The following is a 19,841-nucleotide window of genomic DNA, read 5'->3' on the forward strand; positions in this document are numbered from 1 at the left end:
GGGAAGTTATGTGCATGGGGCATAGGGACAGAGACATAAAGGGGACATGCCATGGGGATGGTATATGGACACAGGGGGGGGGCAATGCCAGATACATAGGGGAGATATTAGAAATGGGGAAAATAGGAACATAGAAGCAAGATGGTTTGTGGGGATGGGACAGGGACCGAGCTCGCAGGCTCCAGCGGCTTGCACCAATTACATTGTAACATGCCACGAAAATAAGAGGGAGGGAGGTAGATATATAAGCCATGCGAGAAGAGCTGAAGGGTGGTAGAAAGGAACAGATAGTGAAGGAGGGAGGGAAGGGTGGTGGTAGAAAGGAATAGAACAGACATTTAAAGAGGGTAGAGAGGAACAGACCCTGAAGGGAAATGTGGAAGACAGAGTGGGGAGAAGATGCTGGAAGGGAAGAAGACAGATGCTAGACTATGGGGGAGCGGAGGGAAGAAGATGGGTGCTAGACCAATTGGGGGGGTTTAAGGAAGAGGTACAGTAACAGCAAATGGAAGACGCAGAGAGAAGACACACAGTGGATGGTAGGAATTGAATGAGAAGATGTGGAAAGCAGAAACCAGACAACAAAGGTAGAAAAAAAAAATAAAATTATATTTATTTATTTATTTTTTGCTTTAGGATAAAGTAGTATATTAGTTGTGTTGATAAAAATTTATAAACAAAGCCCTGCCAACTGAACATCTCTTTCTCTAGTTCAGCAGCCAGAACTTTGATTAATAAGAAAGGAATAAGCTAAATATTGCAGTACTAAGGCTTATATGAATGCTGCGGGGACGGTGACGGGGCAGCAAATGGGATGGCAGTGATGGTGACGGGGCGGTGGAAGGGGATGACGGTGACGGGGCAGTGAAGGGAATGGCGGTGAAGGGGACGGTGGGCCGGGGACGGGGACAGATTTTTTCCCCGTGTCATTCTCTAATGTCACACACATGCGTGACATCATCACGTCAATGTCCACGTGAGCATGAAGATCCTCCAGATGGGGCCCTGAGCTACCAGTGGGAGCTGCTGGAATGGAAGAGGCGCTGGCTCCAGCTGACTGCCTACAGGATGTGCCTCTGACCGCGAGAGGCAGTCAGCTGGTACCTCTCCTCCTCCCCAGCATCTCGCGGCACACCTTGAATCTCGGGCAGCACACAGTTTGTGATACATTGCATTAGACAGACTGTGCACCCACTGGGACAGATAGGGAAAAATGTTTGAAGTACCTGTATGTAAACCGTTTTGAGTGTGGTTGTAAAACTTCAAAAAAGGGTGTATACAAGTCCCTTTCCCCTATTTCAATCCCAGATTTATCTTATTGTATGTATGGACAATCAAAACAAGTCTGTAAATGCAACAGGTCAAAACCAGGACTAGATTAGTTGGTTCTTAATAAAAGAGTGTGTTTGCAACTATTAAGGTAGTACATAGAAATAAAAGAAAACAAAAAAGGTAATAAGAAGGCAGCTACTATATGCTTAATTTTAATGTCATACTGGGTTTGTTAACTGATTGGCTATCTGACCACAATCTTGCTCTGAATATTCAAAAAACTTCCTGCAATATGGATTTCTCATAAGCAAAGGGCAATGAAAATGTTACCTGTCCTGCATTGTCAAGAGTTACCTCTTTCTATGTACTTAACTACCTTAGGCGTGCATTGCGATGCTCATTTGAGCCTAAATAATACAGAACATGGCTGTCCGTCTAATATTCGGACTGAAGAAAAGAGATCATGTTAGTCCCTACTATAGATTGCTGCAATGGTTATGGGTGGAGGCACGAGTAATATTCAAATTCTCTTGTATTTGTTTTAAGTTGATTTGGAGACTGGTCTCTACCTATCTTTTGTCTCATTTTGTGCTATACAACCCCACAAGGAGAACCAGAAATTTTAATTTATTTGCCTATCCAAAGATTACTGATTGTAGATACAGGTAATTTTTGGTTAGGACTTTTATGTTTCAAGCAAGTAAACAGCAGTCCTGGTTTGGTAATTACATTAGTGGAGCCAGGTTGACCTAAGGCGCTTTTCGGAAGAAATTAAAACTGTACAATTTGATAGATTTATTTCCTAAATAGAAATTATATTAATTGCAATAATTCTTTAATAATTGCAATAATTCTACTCTGATTATCCTTAAGAAATATAGTACTTTTGCTAATTGTATTTTGTACTTCGCTGATTATCCAGCTCTCTTCGATGTAAACCACCGAGAAGTCGTTAGATTGTGGCGGTATAGAAGAATAAAGTTATTATTATTATTATGTGGTAAAGTCTTGTTTTTATCATTTGCGTATGTTGTATCAATTAAAAAAATTGCTGACTAAAGAGAATTTGACTAAACTAATTCATGCCTTAATTGTTTAGATTATTTTTAATAGTCTTTTTCTTGGATCAAGCAAAATCAATTTGCAACGCTTACAGGTTATTCAGAATACCACTGCTAGATTGCTTATGAGTGTTAAAAAATACTGAGCACATCACTCCAGTCTTGTATGGCCTGCATTGGGTACCTATTAGAAAACGGATGGAATTTAAATTGCTTTGTTTGATGTTTAAAGCTTGGAATATTGGTCAGCCAGAATATTTGTTAAACAGATTGTCAAAATACTTGCCAACAAGGTTTTTGCACTCTTCTCAGAAAGAGCAATTTCAATTGCTGGGTCTGAAATCAATTCAATTATATAATGTCCTTTTATTGGAATAAACAAGACTCTTTTACATCAGTGATCCTACGTGGAGTGTTCATTGTCCTTTCCCACTGTTACTTGTGTGAGGAGTTATGAGTGCCAGAAATGGTATTCAAGTTTGATGAATTGGAAAAACTCAAACAAAACTCTAACACTGGATGATGTACCATTTTTCCCCGAAAATAAGACCTAGTGCATTTTTGGGGCCTAAAATTAATACAAGACAGTATCTTATTTTTGGGGAAACACGGTATCCTATTTACTTCTGAATCTCTCCCCTTTCACCTTATTCTAATGCTCCTCATTCCAGAACTTCCTTTTAACTGAAGGATGCCTCACTCCTGTGCATTTATATCAGAGGTATTCAATCATCCCCTTGTGCCTTTCTTCCCAAATATACATACCGGTATCACTCCCTCCCCCCCCCCGGCGCTGACCCTTCCATCTCTCTCTCCCATCCTAACCTCACCGACCGCGAGACCTAAATACCTTCTTGCAAACGGCAGCAATCTAGACAGGCTTCCAATTTCCCAGTATCTTCTTCCCTCTCTTTCTTCCCCAGTTCCCTTCAGGCTGCTTCAGTGTCTTCTCTTCTCCATCCTCCCCCCCCCACCCTCAGCACCCTTTGCGCGGTCCAGCAGCTCCCTCCCGCCAACCAGCCGTGCATCTCCCTCCCTCCCTTTCCCTTTCTTGTGGCGAAACTGGTGATTTCTATAAGGCTATGTGCTGTATTACAGCCGGAGCCGTGAAGTCACGTCGCATTGCCTGCTGGAAAAGTCTCCTCCGGAAACAGGAAGTTGCGTCAGAGGAGACTTTTCCAACAGGCAACGCGACGCGACTTCAAGGCTCCAGCTGTAATACAGCACATAGCCTTATAGAAATTGCCAGTTTCGCCACAAGAGAAGGTAAGGGAAAGGGAGGGAGGGAGGGAAATGCACGGCTGGCTGGCGGGAGAGAGGGGTGCTGCCGTATCGCACGCTCATTCACCGCATGTGCTCACCATTCACTGCTCCAAGGGGCAGTGAATGGCCTTGTCCCCGATCTCACGGCGACCTTTTTTTTTGGTCATCGTTTCAGCGGGTAACAACCACCGTGTCATTCTCTAACTGAAAGCTCTTTCGAGAAGGGACTGTTTTCTTATTGTTTGTGACTCTGTGCAGCGCTGCGTGCGTCTGGTAGTGCTAAAGAATAATTAATAGTAGTACCATACACAGACAGCTCTGTGGCTTTCCCTAAAGCAACAGTATACCACTCATCAAAGTTCCTGTGTTACCATGTGAATCAGCATTACTAGGTTGAAAATGCTATCGTAATACTAATACTGAAGGCAGCAGGAATCATCCTTTCTAGATCTCCTCCCAAATTCCACTGTCTGGATACAATTGGCTATTGAGCAACCAGCAATGACTCAGAGGGAACTCCAAAGTAAACTGACTTCTTTAAGAGTAATGTATGCACACATGGTGATCACACATACAGCACAATTTGCTCTTATAGATAGGGTGGGAGCTACCCTCTCTAATCTAAGATTACAATCTCATGTCCTGAAATCTAGGGCATTCACATTCAGCTCAAGCCCACTAGCAGTGGCACCCCTTTGGTGTCAATGGTGAGGATCCTCATAAGCCAAAGACATTTTCAACCTGCCAAACCCCTGGCCATCAGAACACTGTGGCAGTCATTTGCAGCACTCTCAGCTACCAATCCTGGCCTGTGCATGTTCAGTTCTCGTGCACAATTAGTTCATATGCAAGAACTGAGCATGTGCAGGGCACTGGCATTGGTGGCTGGGAACGCTGCCAATGACTATCACAGTGTTTTGATGGTTCAGGGGCTCGGCAGCCTGATAATGTTTTCAGCTGGCAGAGTTTAGGAATCTCTGCCAGCTAAGGTATTCTTTTTTTAACTCTCTGTTTTCTTTATTTTCAAATTCACACGTAAATTAACAAGTAGTACTGCTAGGAACAAACAGTCCCAGTAACAGCAAGCAATAGATATAAAGGTCAGTGCACATGGTTTCTTCAATTCACCAATCTAACACAATACAGAACGGGGAAGACAAGGCCATAGCAGAGAGATTAAATGAATTCTTTGCTTCAGTATTCATTGAGGAAGACATGGGGGAGTTACTGGTGCCAGAAATGGTATCTCCAATGAATCAGAGAAACTTATACAAATCTCTGCAAAACTGGATGCTATAAAGCAGGGGTGTCCAATGTCGGTCCTCAAGGGCCGCAATCCAGTCGGGTTTTCAGGATTTCCCCAATGAATATGCATGAGATCTATTAGCATACAATGAAAGCAGTGCATGCAAATAGATCTCATGTATATTCATTGGGGAAATCCTGAAAATCCGACTGGACTGCGGCCCTCGAGGACCGACATTGGACACCCCTGCTATAAAGGGTCAATTTGATAAATTGAACAGTAGATAATTGCCTGGACCAGACTGCTTGCCCTGTGTCGGTAGCATAGAATATTGCTACTCCTTGGGTTTTGGCCAGGTACTAGTGACCTGGATTGGCCACCATGAGAACAGGTTACTGGGCTTGATGGACCATTGGTCTGACCCAATAAGGCTATTCTTATGTATACATCCCAGAGTGCTGATAGAATTGAAAAATGAACTTGCAGAGCTATAGTTAGTAATCTGTAATTTTTCTTTAAAATCGAGCATAATACCAGAAGACTGGAAGGTGGCCAACATTACGCTGATTTTCAGAAAGGGTTCCAGAGGTGATCTGGGAAATTATAGACCAGTGAGTTTAATATCGGTGCCGGGCAAAATGGTAGAGGCTATTATAAACAACAAAATGACAGAACATATACGTAAGCATGGATTAATGAAAGAAAGCAGGCATTTGACAAAGTACTTCATGAAAAGCTCCTGAGGAAATTAGAAAGTCATGGGATAGGAGGTAATGTCCTAATACAGATTATGAACTGGTTGAAAGACAGTAAACAGAGAATAGGTTTAAATGGTCAATATTCTCAGTGGAGAAGGGTAAATAGTGGAGTTCAACAAAACACCATAAAAAATACCCACACAGCTAGAATTAGTTCTAGATCACCATCAAGAAGCTATGAACCTTTAAAGAGAAATAGAGCAGTGAAATACTATACCCAGTTAGTTATAGGAAAAAAGGCCTCAGAACCCCATTAGGGAAGGAACCCTTATCTAACTAGAGAGGGTAAATAACGTCAATGGCCAGAAAACCTACTTGTGTTAAAGCATATAGTTCCAACTGGTAGGCTAGTGATAAAGCAAACAGTTCCTGCAGATATATACAGGTTAGTATCTGTTACAGGATTTAAAAAACAGTTCCAACAGGCCTACAGGTTAGTAGCAGTCACAGACTGTTAAGGTATAAGCAGAAAACTTAAACAAAAACACTTATCTTTGGAGTGGTTTGGCACAGGCTCCCGTCCCTACTAATGATGGCTAAACGTTTCGCCTCGTATAAATGACAAAAATAATTAAAATATCCACTAGCTTCCTGTGAGCTGAAAATTGAGTTTTCCTCATTAATATTGGTTATTATTATTGATTCATCTTTTATATTTAAGGATCAGCTAAATTCTCTTGCTAAAAAGTGTTTCTTTAGCCTCCGTATCCTAAGAAAAGTGAGAGCGTTCTTTCATCAGCAACACTTCTCTGTATTGGTTCAGTCAATTATCTTGTCAAGGTTGGATTATTGCAACTCAATGTACCTGGGTCTCTCAAAGCTCAGTCTGCAGAGACTTCAATTGATGCAGAGCACCGCTGCCAAGCTAATTTTTGGTAAGAGTAAATTCGATCACATAACCCCATTGCTCAAGGAATTACATTGGCTTCCAGTGTATCTTAGAATTCAATTTAAGAGCGTTTGTATTGCATTTAAAATTCTCTTTGGCATTTTTATTACTTTGGTTCCTTTAGATTGGAAAGTACATAGATCTCATCTCGCTAGGAGTTCAAATAAATTAAAACTTACATTTCCTTCACTTAGAGGTAAAAATAGAACTTTCAAGAGATTCAGCCATTCTTTTATTTTCAAGCTAACAGAGCTCTGGAATGAGTTATTGCTTTCACTTAGAAGTCTAGGCCCCTTCATTTTATTTCAGAAAACTCTGAAAAACTTTCTTGTTTACTAAACACTTTGGAAACTAAGCCATTCTAGATTATATTCTTCTTCTATATTTATGTACTATACTTACATTATTGTAAACTGAGTCAAGCACCTTAAGTTTTAGTTTAGTTTAAAATGAGGATTGCGTTTTATTTCATAACCTCCTGCAACCCAGCAAGCTGCTAATGAGAAAACAAAATAAAAGCAAAGAAAAGCAAATTTCTGCATCAGTCTTTACTTACAACCTCAGAGTTGATTCCTTGTCTAGGAGATTTGGCAGTATTAAGCCCATCAATCACAATATCAAAGGGTGGGCAGCTTGTCACAAACCTTTGAAATTTTTGAAGCTCCTAGAAAAAAAAATGCAGAATTTAGCGAGACAGAAGCATTTGCACTATTGAGCTTACTGCCTAGAAACAAGATGCAGATAAAGGCCAAATGGCCTATCCAGTCTGCCTATCCACAGTAACCATTATCTCTTCCTCTCTCTAAGAGATCCATGTGCCTATCCCAAGTTTTCTTGAATTCAGACACAATCTCTGTCTCCACTACTTCTTCTGGGAGACTGTTCTACGCATCTACCCTTTCTGTAAAAATGTATTTCCTTAGATTACTCCTAAGTCTATCACCTCTTAACTTTATCCTATGCCCTCACTCTAGAGCTTCCTTTCAAATAAGAGACTGAACTCATGTGCATTTATATCACTTAAGTATTTAAATGTCTCTATCATATCTTCCCTCTCCCACCTTTTCTCCATTGAGAGCTTTAAGTCTGCCCCATACGCCTTATGACTAAGACCATACACCATTTTAGTAGCCTTCCTTTGGACCGACTCCATCCTTTTTATATCTTTTTGAAGGTGCAGCTTTTAGAATTGTACACAATTTTCTAAATGAGTTCTCACCAAAGTCTTAAACAAGGGCATCAATACCTCCTTTTTCCTACTGGCCTCTCCTTATGTACCGTAGCATCCTTCTAACTTTTATTGTCTGATGATACCTATAAAAATTGGGAAAATTTACCCCACCCTCCGCAATTGGTTTCTGTAAAGATACTAAAGCAATTAGAGCTGCTTTACTCAGCCAAATAAATTTGATAAGTATACTATTTATTTTTTTGTAAAAGGACCCCTGAAAAAACTGGCAACATACCCATTTGGTAACAAACCACAGGCAAAATCATCATCTTAACCGTTTAAACTCTCCCCCACCAAGACAAAATTTTTATAACACCAGAGTCTGTTTAGGTTGGAGATGGGACTTCTGGTAATTTGACTGCAAACCCCAGAAATTCCAAGAGACGTATTATTGAGTTGTTAGTTGACTGGACTGCTTGAGGGGACGACACTTTTATCAACCAGTCATCCAGAAAAGGGAACACATGAAATCCGGAGCGGAGTGTTGCAGCCACTACAACTAAACATTTTGTGAACACTCTGGGTCCTGATGCTAGGCTAAAAGGCAGGACACTGTATTGAAGGTGATGCTGGCCTAGTCAAAAGTAGAGATATTGCCTGTGGGCTTGCAGAATGGGGATGTGTGTATATGCTTCCCTGAGATCTAGAGAGCATAGCCAGTCTTTCTTCTCGAGAAGGGGATACAAGGTTCCTAGGGAAAGCATGCAGAATCTCTCCTTCACTAAGTATTTGTTGAGAACATGGAGATTGAGTATTGAATGGAGACCTCCCGTAGTCTTTGGTATGAGGAAGTATTTGAAGTAGAACCCTTGGCCCATCTGCTGAGGAGGTTCTGGTTTGATTGCATTGAGTTACAAAAGGGCCAAGAATTCCTAAAGAAGGAGGGAAGTCTGCTGGGAATTATTTAAAATTTTAAAAAAGAGAGAAAGAGCTCCTTAATTTTCTTTTAATCATGTGATGAAGGGCTGGAGGTAGGGCACTATACCATGTATTCATAAGTGTTGCCTAGTTAACATCATAACATCTGTTTGATGGTGCAACATGCCTTACTCAGAAAGGCATAGTCCTCTGTAGTAATCACCCTGAAGATGATTCAGATTTAGAAATGAAATGTTGGCTTTTTCGGATAGACTCAACATATCTGGGCAACTTTTGGCATGCCCGATTGCATAGATTCTGCAACTTATAGCCCAGAGCAATTTTAACATTATGCATTTGTTAAGTTCTGGAAGAGACACAGTCTCCAGTAAAAAGTGTGTGTGTGTGCAAGCAACACCATGTGCATAGAGCATTGTGCAACTTGTACCTGGAAGAATTACATTCAACATCCAGGCAAATACTCCATGATAAGTTTTGTAGAATGTTTATATGGGCGGGGGGGGGCACACCCCCCCTTCCGGCGTGGATTATTTTCTTTCCTCTAAATTGCCACACATGAAATCCTTGAACAAATCTGTAAGTAGTCTGTAAGGCACACAGATGAGAAGCAGTAAGATATTGGGGCCTCCAAAGGGTTTAGTGTTGGTTGTATTGGAACAAGTTGAAGCTCAACCAAAGTAAAGCTGCGTTATTGTGGTTGCATAGACCAAAGGTTTGGCAAACGGTCCTGAGTTTAAGTTGGCTAGTCAGATCGTATCTCCTGTAATTAAGGTTTTGGGGTGACTTTAGATGCCCTCTTTATTTTATATAAATACATTGATTGGATATGGGAAAAATGTAAGCATCTGTGGAATAGCTGCTATTTACATTTCTATTTTGAATAGACAGAGCTGGGTTTGCTTGTGTATGTATGGATCACTTTATGTTGGAACTACTGCAGTATATGATCATCTAGGTATAAACTAAGGATATTATGTCTGTACTGAGGAACTTCACTGGCTACCCAACTGAATGGAGGACAGACATTACATTTTTAATGTGAAAAGGCTGGCTCCGGAAGATCCAGTTCAAGGGTAAGCAACCTATATGCACAGAGGGCCAAATGAAGGTCAGTACTACCCCTAGCAGGGTGCATACCAGGGACAGATTGAGAGTGATCTGGGTTCTTGGGCAATAAGGGTCATGAACCCTTAACCACCTATCAAACGTGATTAAACTAAATGAAAGTTAGGGGAGAGTGGGACTCCTACTTCTGTGGGCTCCTAGGCACTGTTCTGGTGTTCCAATGGTCAGTCCACCCATGCCACACACTGAAAATTAACAAATATGCCATATTATTCACTACCAACAAAACTCAATATGATGACTGAATGAACATAAATTATTACCAGAATGGTATGTTACTGTATACTTCAGTCTTTCTAAACAATTGCTAACACTATCACCTTGTCCTGTTGTATCTTTCAAGGGTTTCACTGACAAGAAAATTCTGGTTAATGATGTTTTTAAGGGCCATTTTCTGTAAATTTCCCACGGTCTCATGGGCCACATAAAATTTGATAGTGGTCTGTAGGATGCCCACCTTTGATTTAGCTGGTCTTTTAGGCAATACAGAGAAGGGCACCTGGAGATTTTGGGGGATTCTATTGACTGCAATCATGTGCCTTGGGATCAGTTTGATGGTACAACTTGTCTGAACAACTACAAAATCTTAAACATATGATGTGTATTTGTAGAAAATATGAAGTGTGGTCATTTGTCGCAGCATATGGAGAAGGCTAGTGGACTGGATACTGTGGATAGAGGGCTCCAATTCTTATGTATGTATGTATCTGTAAACTGGGATTTTATGAGTCAACAGTATATAAGATGCATGCATAAATAAATCAATGTGTCTGCCACTCCAACTTAGGTCTCAGCCAAGGGATGCCAACTCATTTGCTTAAGCTAACCTGAGCATTTCTTTTCTCTGTGCTTGAAATATTTAGCAAGCACCACACCAAGGCAGACAGACACCTAGCAGCTGCAATCAATGCCTTTAATCTTTCACTATTGCACCTCAAGCCCCTCTCAGCCCTAGTGGAAAGCTGGAGAATTCTTTTGTTTGGATTTTCCTGGCTTAGGAACTCACTACATTCCAAAGCCAGCTGTTTTATTTTAAGACACCAAAAGACAAAAAAAGCACAACCACATTCTATTCAGTCTTGATGGAAGACATCCATCACCCTCCCCTGCCTTCAGGTACAGCACACGTGCACTCATATGTCAGGAATCTGAACTAAAAGGCGCTATGAATCACAGGTGAAATTTAACAAGTTCAATCCTCCCATCACGCAGCTCTACCTGTGACGATCTCAAGTCACTGCACGGGAGTGATGGTGAAATCCCAGGTTCTGAGTGCTATAGAAAGTTCAACTCACTTTAAAGGCAGGGCAGATCAACATGGGAGCTCCCTCCGACAACTGCCTCTTAGCTTACCGAGCAGGGATAAACAGAACAAATCAGAAGACACATCCCATTGATCTGAGTAAACCTATGTGATCTACTATTAAATACACAGTCTTACTGTAGCAGTTATATCTAAGCCACACTATATACCTTATTGTTGTAAGGCTCTAGTCCTTGTCCATACTTTCACTTCTTGCCAGCTTTGCCATTAAAAGTCTCTACCCAGGAGTTCTGCCCTGTAGGCAGGAATCCTGATGGCAAGGTTTATTCTTGGGCTCACGCAACAAGGAGAAGACACTGGAATGTTTGGTGCACTCTGGCATGAAGGAGGATGGAAATAAGATACTCTGGCTCTTGAAATTCTCACTGTATCTTTACCAGCATCCCAAATTACTCTTCAGTCAAATTCTTTGCAAGCTGTCTAATCCTTATTCCCACATCAACAGAAAAGGACTCTGATAGGAGTATGGAGAGAGAACAACATTGCAGTTCAGGATCAGTGTCAGATATGCAAAGGCCCAGGGCTACCATTTTTTTTTTTGATAGGAAAAAAAGAGGACACGTGGCTCCTCCATTCCACCCTCAGCCCCCTCCCCAACAAACCTCATCTCCACTTCTTCCTGGAGCTGCTTCTGGAAGGTGTCACATCTGCGCATGCTCGGAGACCCTCCACTGCAGCCCCAAGCTCTGGCAGAGCCAGGACCATGCAAAACCCAGACAAAGTGTTTAGTTTCCAAAATCCATCCAGACACCTGGACAGTCCTCTAAAAAGAGGACATGTCCAGGTAAATCCAGACATCTGGAGAGGCTATGCTTACTTCTGAGGTAGGCTTGGAACCTCCTGTAACATGGGACCCAGAAAAATTGCTCTGGCTGCCACTCCTTAACATCAGCATAAATACAGAAGACAATAAGGCTTAAACCCTGGTCTTGCATTTCTTCCTTAGAGGTTGACAAGAACACAGGGTGCCAATATATGGCTGTTTTAGGACAACTGCTTTCTACTCAAGCTATAGGAGGTTTGGCGAATGAGACAATAATCAGGGCTAGATTTATGTGCGTTGTGGCTCATAAGCTGTAACATTTAAGAGACTGCCACCCTCCAAATCAATTAAATAGGATGTCAATTTTAGGTTTAATAACTTTCCAAGCTAGTAAAGGCCTCTTATAATATGAGACTCTTACAGTAGCTGTAGCTTGTCTAGCTTATAGGGAAATCTGTCTCTGACAACACCACATAGCGAGTTATAACAATCTAACAATTTCAAAAATATTAAATTTTATTAGCAGGAGGACTAATGAGTTTGTTGCTACATCCTCTGAGATGAAAGTCAGTCAAAGCATTATGCCTGAAAGCACACAAATATTATTCAAAACAATTATGGTAGATTTTTGTAAAAGTGTTCCTAAGAACATTCTGGGAGATGCACTAAAGTCAGCGATCATCACTAAACCTGTTTTCACAGGTTTAGCGACGATCATTGATAAATAACCCGATGCACTAAACGCCCACCACGTGTGATCACCCATTTCTGACCCGATCCAACCCATGCAAATTAGTATAACCCCATGCAAAATAGCCAAGCTATTGATGCACAAACATCGCTTGGCTATTTAGCATCGGGTTTTTTCCGATTGTAAAACATGGGCATCCCTCCTGCCGATTTTCATGGGGGGGGGGGTGTCAGTCTCCTGTGCTAGTTCGTCAGGGAGACGTCGGAGAGGGCTTTTTTCTTTTAATGGGGTAGAAATTGTATGTGTAACACACATACAGCATCTGTGCCCATTAAAAAAGAAAAAAGAGGTTTCCTGCCAGCTCTGCGTATGTGTGAGAGTCGCTCTCACACCGATCAGTTGGACGGGAGAGACGGGGATTATTATGAACCTCCACACGAGTCATTTGCATGGAAAATTTTAGTGCATTAATAGCTCTTTTAGAAATCGGCCAAAAATCGGATCAGAGTGGACTCACATGGTCGTACCGATCCTGTTTAGTGCATCTGGCCCTCAGTATTTTATAGACCTCGAGACAGCTTAGGGGAAATATCTCCCCTGAGCTGTCTTTTTTCCAAACATCTGTTACAGGTAAAGCACTGAAACTCATTGGTACATCCTGATAAAAGTTTTTAAAATCTCTCTGTCACAGAGGGACATTTTTGATAGGACGTCTAAGTTCAAATCTGGATGTTTCCCACAAATGTAACAAAGTTGAGGGCAGAGAAACAGCTGTTTTTTAATCTAGCAAAGCCACTAGACGTCCAAATATTTTTTTTGAAAATCATCTATTTGGACGTCTTGCTCGTCAGGACATCTAACTTTATTCACCATTTTCAACCATAAAATCATCCAAGTTAGAAATGTCCAAATCAACATCATTTAGATATGAGAGGAACCAGCATTCTAATGGACTAGCCACATCCAGGAGAAACGGCTCTTCACTCTCTGGATTCCAAGCGGGCTTTGGCCTATTATCTCAACAGAACAAAGCCGCATAGAGCATCTCCTCAACTTTTTGTCTCCTTTGATTCTAATAAGCTGAGGCATCCTGTTTCCAAGAGAACGATTTCCAACTGGTTGGCTTCCTGCATATCGTTCTCTTATGCTCAGGCTGGGCTGCAGCTGGAGAGTCGGGTCGTAGCCTATAAAGTTCGAGCTATGACAGCATCAGTAGCTTTTCTTCGATCTACTCCTATTGATAAAATCTGCAAAGCCTGTACTTGGTCCATGGTTCATACATTCACCTCACATTATTGTCTGGAATCTTTTTCCAGACGGGATGGGCATTTCGGTCAGACAGTATTACAAAATTTATTTTCCTAAATGCCAGTATTCCCACCATCCCATTCTGGTTAGCTTAGAGGTCACCCACATGTGAGAATATGCTGCCTGTTTGTCCTGGGATAATTCTAGTTCCAAAATATTTTAAAACTTTTTATTTTGTGGAAGCCCACTCCGTTTGAAAAAAAGAATATGCTACTCAGCTAAAGATTTTAATTTATTTTTAATAGTTTATTGTAAGGCACAGTGTAATTATTTTTATATGTATCATTACTGTTGCATTGATTTTATGTATGTTTTTATTGTAATCATCTTTGGGTTTAAAGCAGAATATAAATACATACACACCCCTTAAGGACAATAAAGAACTCAAGTCATTTTGAAATCTATGTTTAACATTGTAACTGCAGTCTACAGCTAATTTTAAGATCCCTGCATTTCCTAGTATTGAAGACCCAATGTTACAATTTCACTTCTGTCTTTGCAGGCTGGAAATCCCCTTTCAGTCATGAGAAGGTGGCTGGCTACAACATGTCCCCAGGCCTGTACTGTGACTCCACCTGATACCTGAATACAGATTCTTTTAACTATAGTATAAGGTTACACATAAATTCCTCACCCCACTCCAGAGAAACTGAAACCCTTAGAATCAATCTAATAAGTGATGTCAGCTCCAAAGGCAATCAGCACGAACATCGTAATCTTTCAAACCATAAATGAAAACACCCAAAAGAATAAAATGGAAGCAAATGACTCACCAAATAAATCAGCAAAAAGAAACAGGAAATGTATTTTGAAACCAAGAGCAAGTCCAGCAAAGACCGAGGCAAGTCTCTAAAAGCGACATCGCCTGAGCCATCATATCTCCCAGAGCGAAGCAGGAGGAGCAGGAGGAGCATCCTAAATAAATGGATCCCAGAGATACTGGGAACAACTGAAACTAAAGTAACAGCCTTAGTATCAGAAGGGGATAGCAAGCCGAAGTTCCCCATGAGTTAGCAATAAGGAACCTAGAAACTGTCTATAATCCCATACTCTTAGACCTGACAAGAGACGAATAAATCCACTCTGAGACCTAGACGTAACGTCCACGTCTCCGGAAAGAAGCCCCTGGCCCTCCTATATGAACCAAAAATAAAATCCCGAAGTACCTCTAAAGAGTACCTAAGAAAAAAAGCGCTGCAAATTTGAAAAAGTACGAGCAAGGAATTGCGGAAAAAGAAACCAACCTTTTCATGTCAGTTAAATAGCCTGACTGGAATTCGTTCTAACCAAGCAGGCAGTCAAGAAGAAATCAGATGAATCGCCTGGCCGCGACAAAACGGTCCACCGCTTACTGTTTCTAAAACGCTTGTGAATCCAAGGGTAGGCGAACTGGCATGTACCAGGATCTAAAGCGCCGGTCCAAGGGAGGCAGGCAAATCTAGTGCCGACTTCTAGTCCATAGAGAAACTGTAGATCCCCTCCCAGGTTGCCAGCAGAAAAGTGTAACCCGAGAACTAATGCAGCAGCATGGGATCCAGCCTGCCCAATGCTCCCGTCTTGGCCACCCTACATTCAGTGGTACCCCAAGAACTACAAGAACCGTCTCGAGGACCAGTAACACTTCCCAGAAAAACACCAAACAGAGAGACTCCATGAACAAACTGGAAATCTGAGGAAAATGCAAAGGTGCAAACACCTGGAAAAAAATGCACAACTCCCTGACCTGATAGCATAGCGACGACTCCCTCATGTGAAAGCCTGACGAGGCCATGGGAGAAGACAAGATCCCCTCAGAATGAAACGCAAGAGGACAGAAACAACAGTACAATCACTGCAGGAACTGGAAGAAGAATTCCAGGTGTGTAATATCATGTCCTTGGGAACCTTAGTCAGGACTTAACCCCTGACCTTTGGAAGATACATGCAGTGCTTTCAAGCGCTGAGCTATGTGGGAGACTGGCCTGAAAACCGGACTAACTCCATGCCACGGGAGCGAAAAAGACGTATGAGCCATAAAGGGAAGACGAACGAGATGCAATCAAAATGCTATATCTACTGCCCTTAGGAAAACCACAGCAAATCAACAGGAATCAGGCAAACGCGTTGTGACTTGCCCATATGACAGGTCCCTGACCCCGGGAGAGCCGAAAGAGCTGACAGAGGGTATGCAGTTCAAGGTGGCCCAGGGAAGACAAGCAATGGGCCTAGGAACACAGAAAAAGATAGTTATGCCCGAAGGAAATCGGAAATAGCCCCTATGCCCCAAAAACCACTTCAAAGGTCAGGAAGCAGTTCAATAGCGCCACCAGACACCGTCAGTGCAGCCTCAAAGGTATCAAAAGTAAGAAAATCGCTGAACATACATAGTGTCACCCATGGGAGACCTCGAGAGAGATGTAGAGAGTCTCAAAAGGCATACTCACAACCCAGCTTACAAGGGTGTAAGACTCCGGTAAGAACAGGGTGAGTACTACTAAGAGTACCCAATCGTGGATAGCAACTGCAGTCTCTATTTTTTTTTTTTTTTTTCAGGGAAAGAAGAAAACTAGAGACCCAGATAAACCCTCTATCAGAGGAGGGAGGGTGAGGCAGGGACAAGGGGGGGCCCAAGTGTAACCTCTAAAGCCGGCACCGTTCAGCCGGACACCCCTGTCTCACTGAAGAGAAAGAATCTCAACAGGAGAAATAGAATCAATTGTAAGCTCACTGAAGAGAAAATCTCAACAGGAGAAATGGAATTTCCAGCCATCGTCAGAATCCAGGAGCAATTGGAATAGCGACTTTTCCCTGCTGGGAGATAGAGCATACTGATGAGACAGGAGGAGTGCCAGAAAATAAGAACACCTGCTAATCAGTTTCTCTATCTCCACCTGCTGGTAGATGTGAGCTATCCCATTGGTCTCTGGATTCATCTGCTGCTGTTGCTAGGGAAGATTACTTTAAGAACCAGGCACAGAATTATCAGTTAAACTGAATTGCTTTCTGCATCTGAACAAGCCAACGTCCCAAGGAACCATTCTCACTTCCAGTAGCCAGTGTTCCTCAAAGCAGATATTATGTCTAACTTTGCAATATTGGGGCCCATATTTTCAAAACATTTAATGTGCTCACTAAACAGTTCAACTGATTTAGCGAGCATGTATTTTAGCGGCAGATTATCAAAACGGCTTGCCAAGGACTTTTGCGAGCTTTCTAGGAGTTTCTGACACTGCCCTGCAAATGGGCTCTTGAACATTGAAAAGAGCACTCCGGTGGATTCTTGAACATCGCCAAGCCATTCTCCAAGAGTGGTGTTTTGGCGCCAAAAAATCAGCGACTGTCCCAGGGGTACCGGTAGAGTGCCAGCACTATTAAAAGTATATCTTGTGGCCGCAAACAAGACTCCCACCCGGCAGCGGGAGAGATGCCCAATCTCTTCTGCCACTAAACAACCAAAACACACCCCTGGCAGTGGGAGAAATGCCTACTCTCTCCAGCCGCACCCCCAGCAGCAGAAAAGATGCCAATATCTCCTGCCACCAACCACCACATCCCCCAACCCCTCTCGGCAGCAGGAGATATGCCCATGTTCTCCTGTCGCCATGCAATACATCCCCCTGTGTCTCCAATGACCCCTACCCTCTCCCCCTTACCTTGCTTCTTACTTCCTCCAGCCAGCTGGCCCACCTCTTCAAAATGGGCCTTTCCCTCCTCCTCCTAGGATGCACCGGAGAGGGAAAGGCCCATTTTGAAGAGGTGGGCCAGCTGGCTGGAGGAAGTGGCATCCCTCTAGCTAGCCATCTGAAGCAAGGTAAGGGAGAGAGGGCAGGGGTCATTAGAGGCATGGGGGGAGGGGTGAATGCATGGCAACGGAAGAGCGTGGGCATCTCTTCCGCTGTCGAGGAGGATTGGGGGGGGTGTTGGTTAGTGGCGGGAGAGATTGGGCATCTCTCCTGCTGCTGGGGGGAGGGTGTTGTTTGTGGCGGGAGAAAGCGGGCATCTCTCTCGCTGTTGTTTTTTTTGGGGGGGGAGATTTTTTTTGTGTGTGTTTTTTCTTCATATGTGCCCATCGCCATCACCAGCGATGGGCACATGCATATTTAACGAATCTTCACTGCTCTCTGCCAACCTAATTTGCATGAGCATTTTTTGGAGAATGACTCGCTTTTTAAAAATCACTACTATTAACAGCCACGATAACAGCCCGTCATTTTTTTACACATTTTTTTTTCAGAATCTAAGCCTGAGAGGCAAATGCTCACAGGTTCACAGTAGACTGAAATTCTACTACGAATCTAGCACAGAAAAACTGAAATGGCAGTAATTTGCTGCTCAGCGGTGATTAGCTCAGGCACTTCAAGCAGTGGTGTAGTAAAGGGGAGTGGTCTTGATGAGATCACAGGCACCCATCTTTCTCTCCACCAGCCCCCACTGCCATATGTGCATGCCGATTCCCTTCTCTCATACCTCTGTAACATCCCTAGTATGAGCAGCAACCCCCAACCTGCTATCGCGCTAGCACTCTTCCTGTGACATCAGAGGAAGAGTCGACGCTGATGCAGCACAGCTTGGGGGTTGCTGCTCACACCAAGAGCACTACAGAGGTACGGGGGAAGGAAAGAGGCGAACGCGCGGCAGGATGGGAAAGGAGCTTGTGTAGGTGGAGGGGCGGAGAAGAGGGAGGAGGGGCACCTCCACCCCAGACACCTCACACTTGCTAAGCCAATGCCCAACCACTTCCCCCAATAAAATTCTGGTAATTTAATGGCCCTGGCCCCTCCTTTGCATTGTCCCCCACTCCATCCCTAAATCTTAAATAATGCCCTGGTGGTCCAGTGGCCCCCTCCTCGTCACAAATAGCCTAGACATCCAATGCCCCACCCACAAACTAGGCAAAGCCAAGCCTGGTGGACCCCTTCCTCAGCTAGGCCAGACCAGGCACCCCACAGTAACTATGGCCTAGTGCTATAGTGATAACCTTGCTCAACCCCGCCCAGACCCATCATACGTTACATCTGAAGCAGGAGCTATATCCACTCATTCCTGTTTCTCTGAGCTGCAATCTTCAAAATGGCGGCACTCTCTATCACACAGTGCAACTTGAGGTACACTAGGTGGGACCAAGCTACTATATAAGGTACTAGTATCTTTATGTTTTCTTATCATAAAAAGGGAACTTTAAAGCTAGGTACCTGGTAGTAGCATAATTTATAAATGAATGTAGGTGCCTTCTTTCCTTTTTGCCTAAATGCCAGTTTTCTATCTCAAACCTCAATCAGTTCTGATGGATTTGCACTGGAGGTAGTTTAGGGTCATTTTGCCAGTGAGTTATGAGACCTGGCTTCAAATAGCTACATTGTCTCTCAAACTGTGTGCCACGGCACAATGGTGCACCCTATAGATTCCAGAATTTTACTTTATTTTTAGAAATTCCTTTTATAAATATACACTAGAATAGATGACATGTACGTCACATACGCAAGAGTCTGTCAATGTTATGAGCGTCTGCATGCGTAAGGATACAACTGCCCAGACAAGCATCATTCTTTAATGTCACTGGTCTTTGAAAACTAACGGCAAGTAATTTTATTTTTTATGCAGTCGTTATCCTAACTTGAGCAACAAAACAAACAAGGCTTTGTTACCGTTTTGATCTTCTTATCTTTGCGAACTTGGATTTTCTGCTCTGACAGAAATTAAATTGAAAAAAAGAGAACTGCAGATGGTGGATGATGAAATGCGTGTTTGCTTGTCGACTAATTGAGCCACGTTTTGAGTTAATTTGCACTCAAAAACAAGAACATCTATCAGGGAAGGGGTAAAACGCGGACCTGACGGACCTCACGGATCTAAACCCGCACGGCCTTAAAAATATGAGGTCTGTGTCCGTGCCACTTGTAGTTTCTGTCTCTGACAGATCTCGATGAGATTTTAGCACTGACGGATCCGTCTCAGCATAGGAAGGGAAAAGTATTAGGATCCGTCAGCGCTAAAATCTCATCGAGGTCTGTCAGAGACAGAGACTAGTGCTGGAGCAGCAGAGCAGAAGCCA

The 19,841-nt window shown here is 42.8% G+C and overlaps 1 protein-coding gene across 4 annotated transcripts in view; it reads right to left on the bottom strand.

Moving 5' to 3' along the window:
* Nucleotides 1–19,841, bottom strand: part of PRORP (protein only RNase P catalytic subunit) — a 137,949-nt gene that overhangs the window by 83,556 nt on the left and 34,552 nt on the right. For all 4 annotated transcript variants that reach the window (XM_033952470.1, XM_033952468.1, XM_033952471.1 and 1 more), the window contains one exon: nt 7,046–7,153. In XM_033952470.1, the coding sequence (XP_033808361.1) occupies nt 7,046–7,153 (108 nt within the window). The remainder of the gene's footprint in view (nt 1–7,045; nt 7,154–19,841) is intronic.

This window comes from Geotrypetes seraphini, chromosome 7 (genome assembly GCF_902459505.1).
Source record: "Geotrypetes seraphini chromosome 7, aGeoSer1.1, whole genome shotgun sequence".
NCBI classification, from domain to species: Eukaryota; Metazoa; Chordata; class Amphibia; order Gymnophiona; family Dermophiidae; genus Geotrypetes; species Geotrypetes seraphini.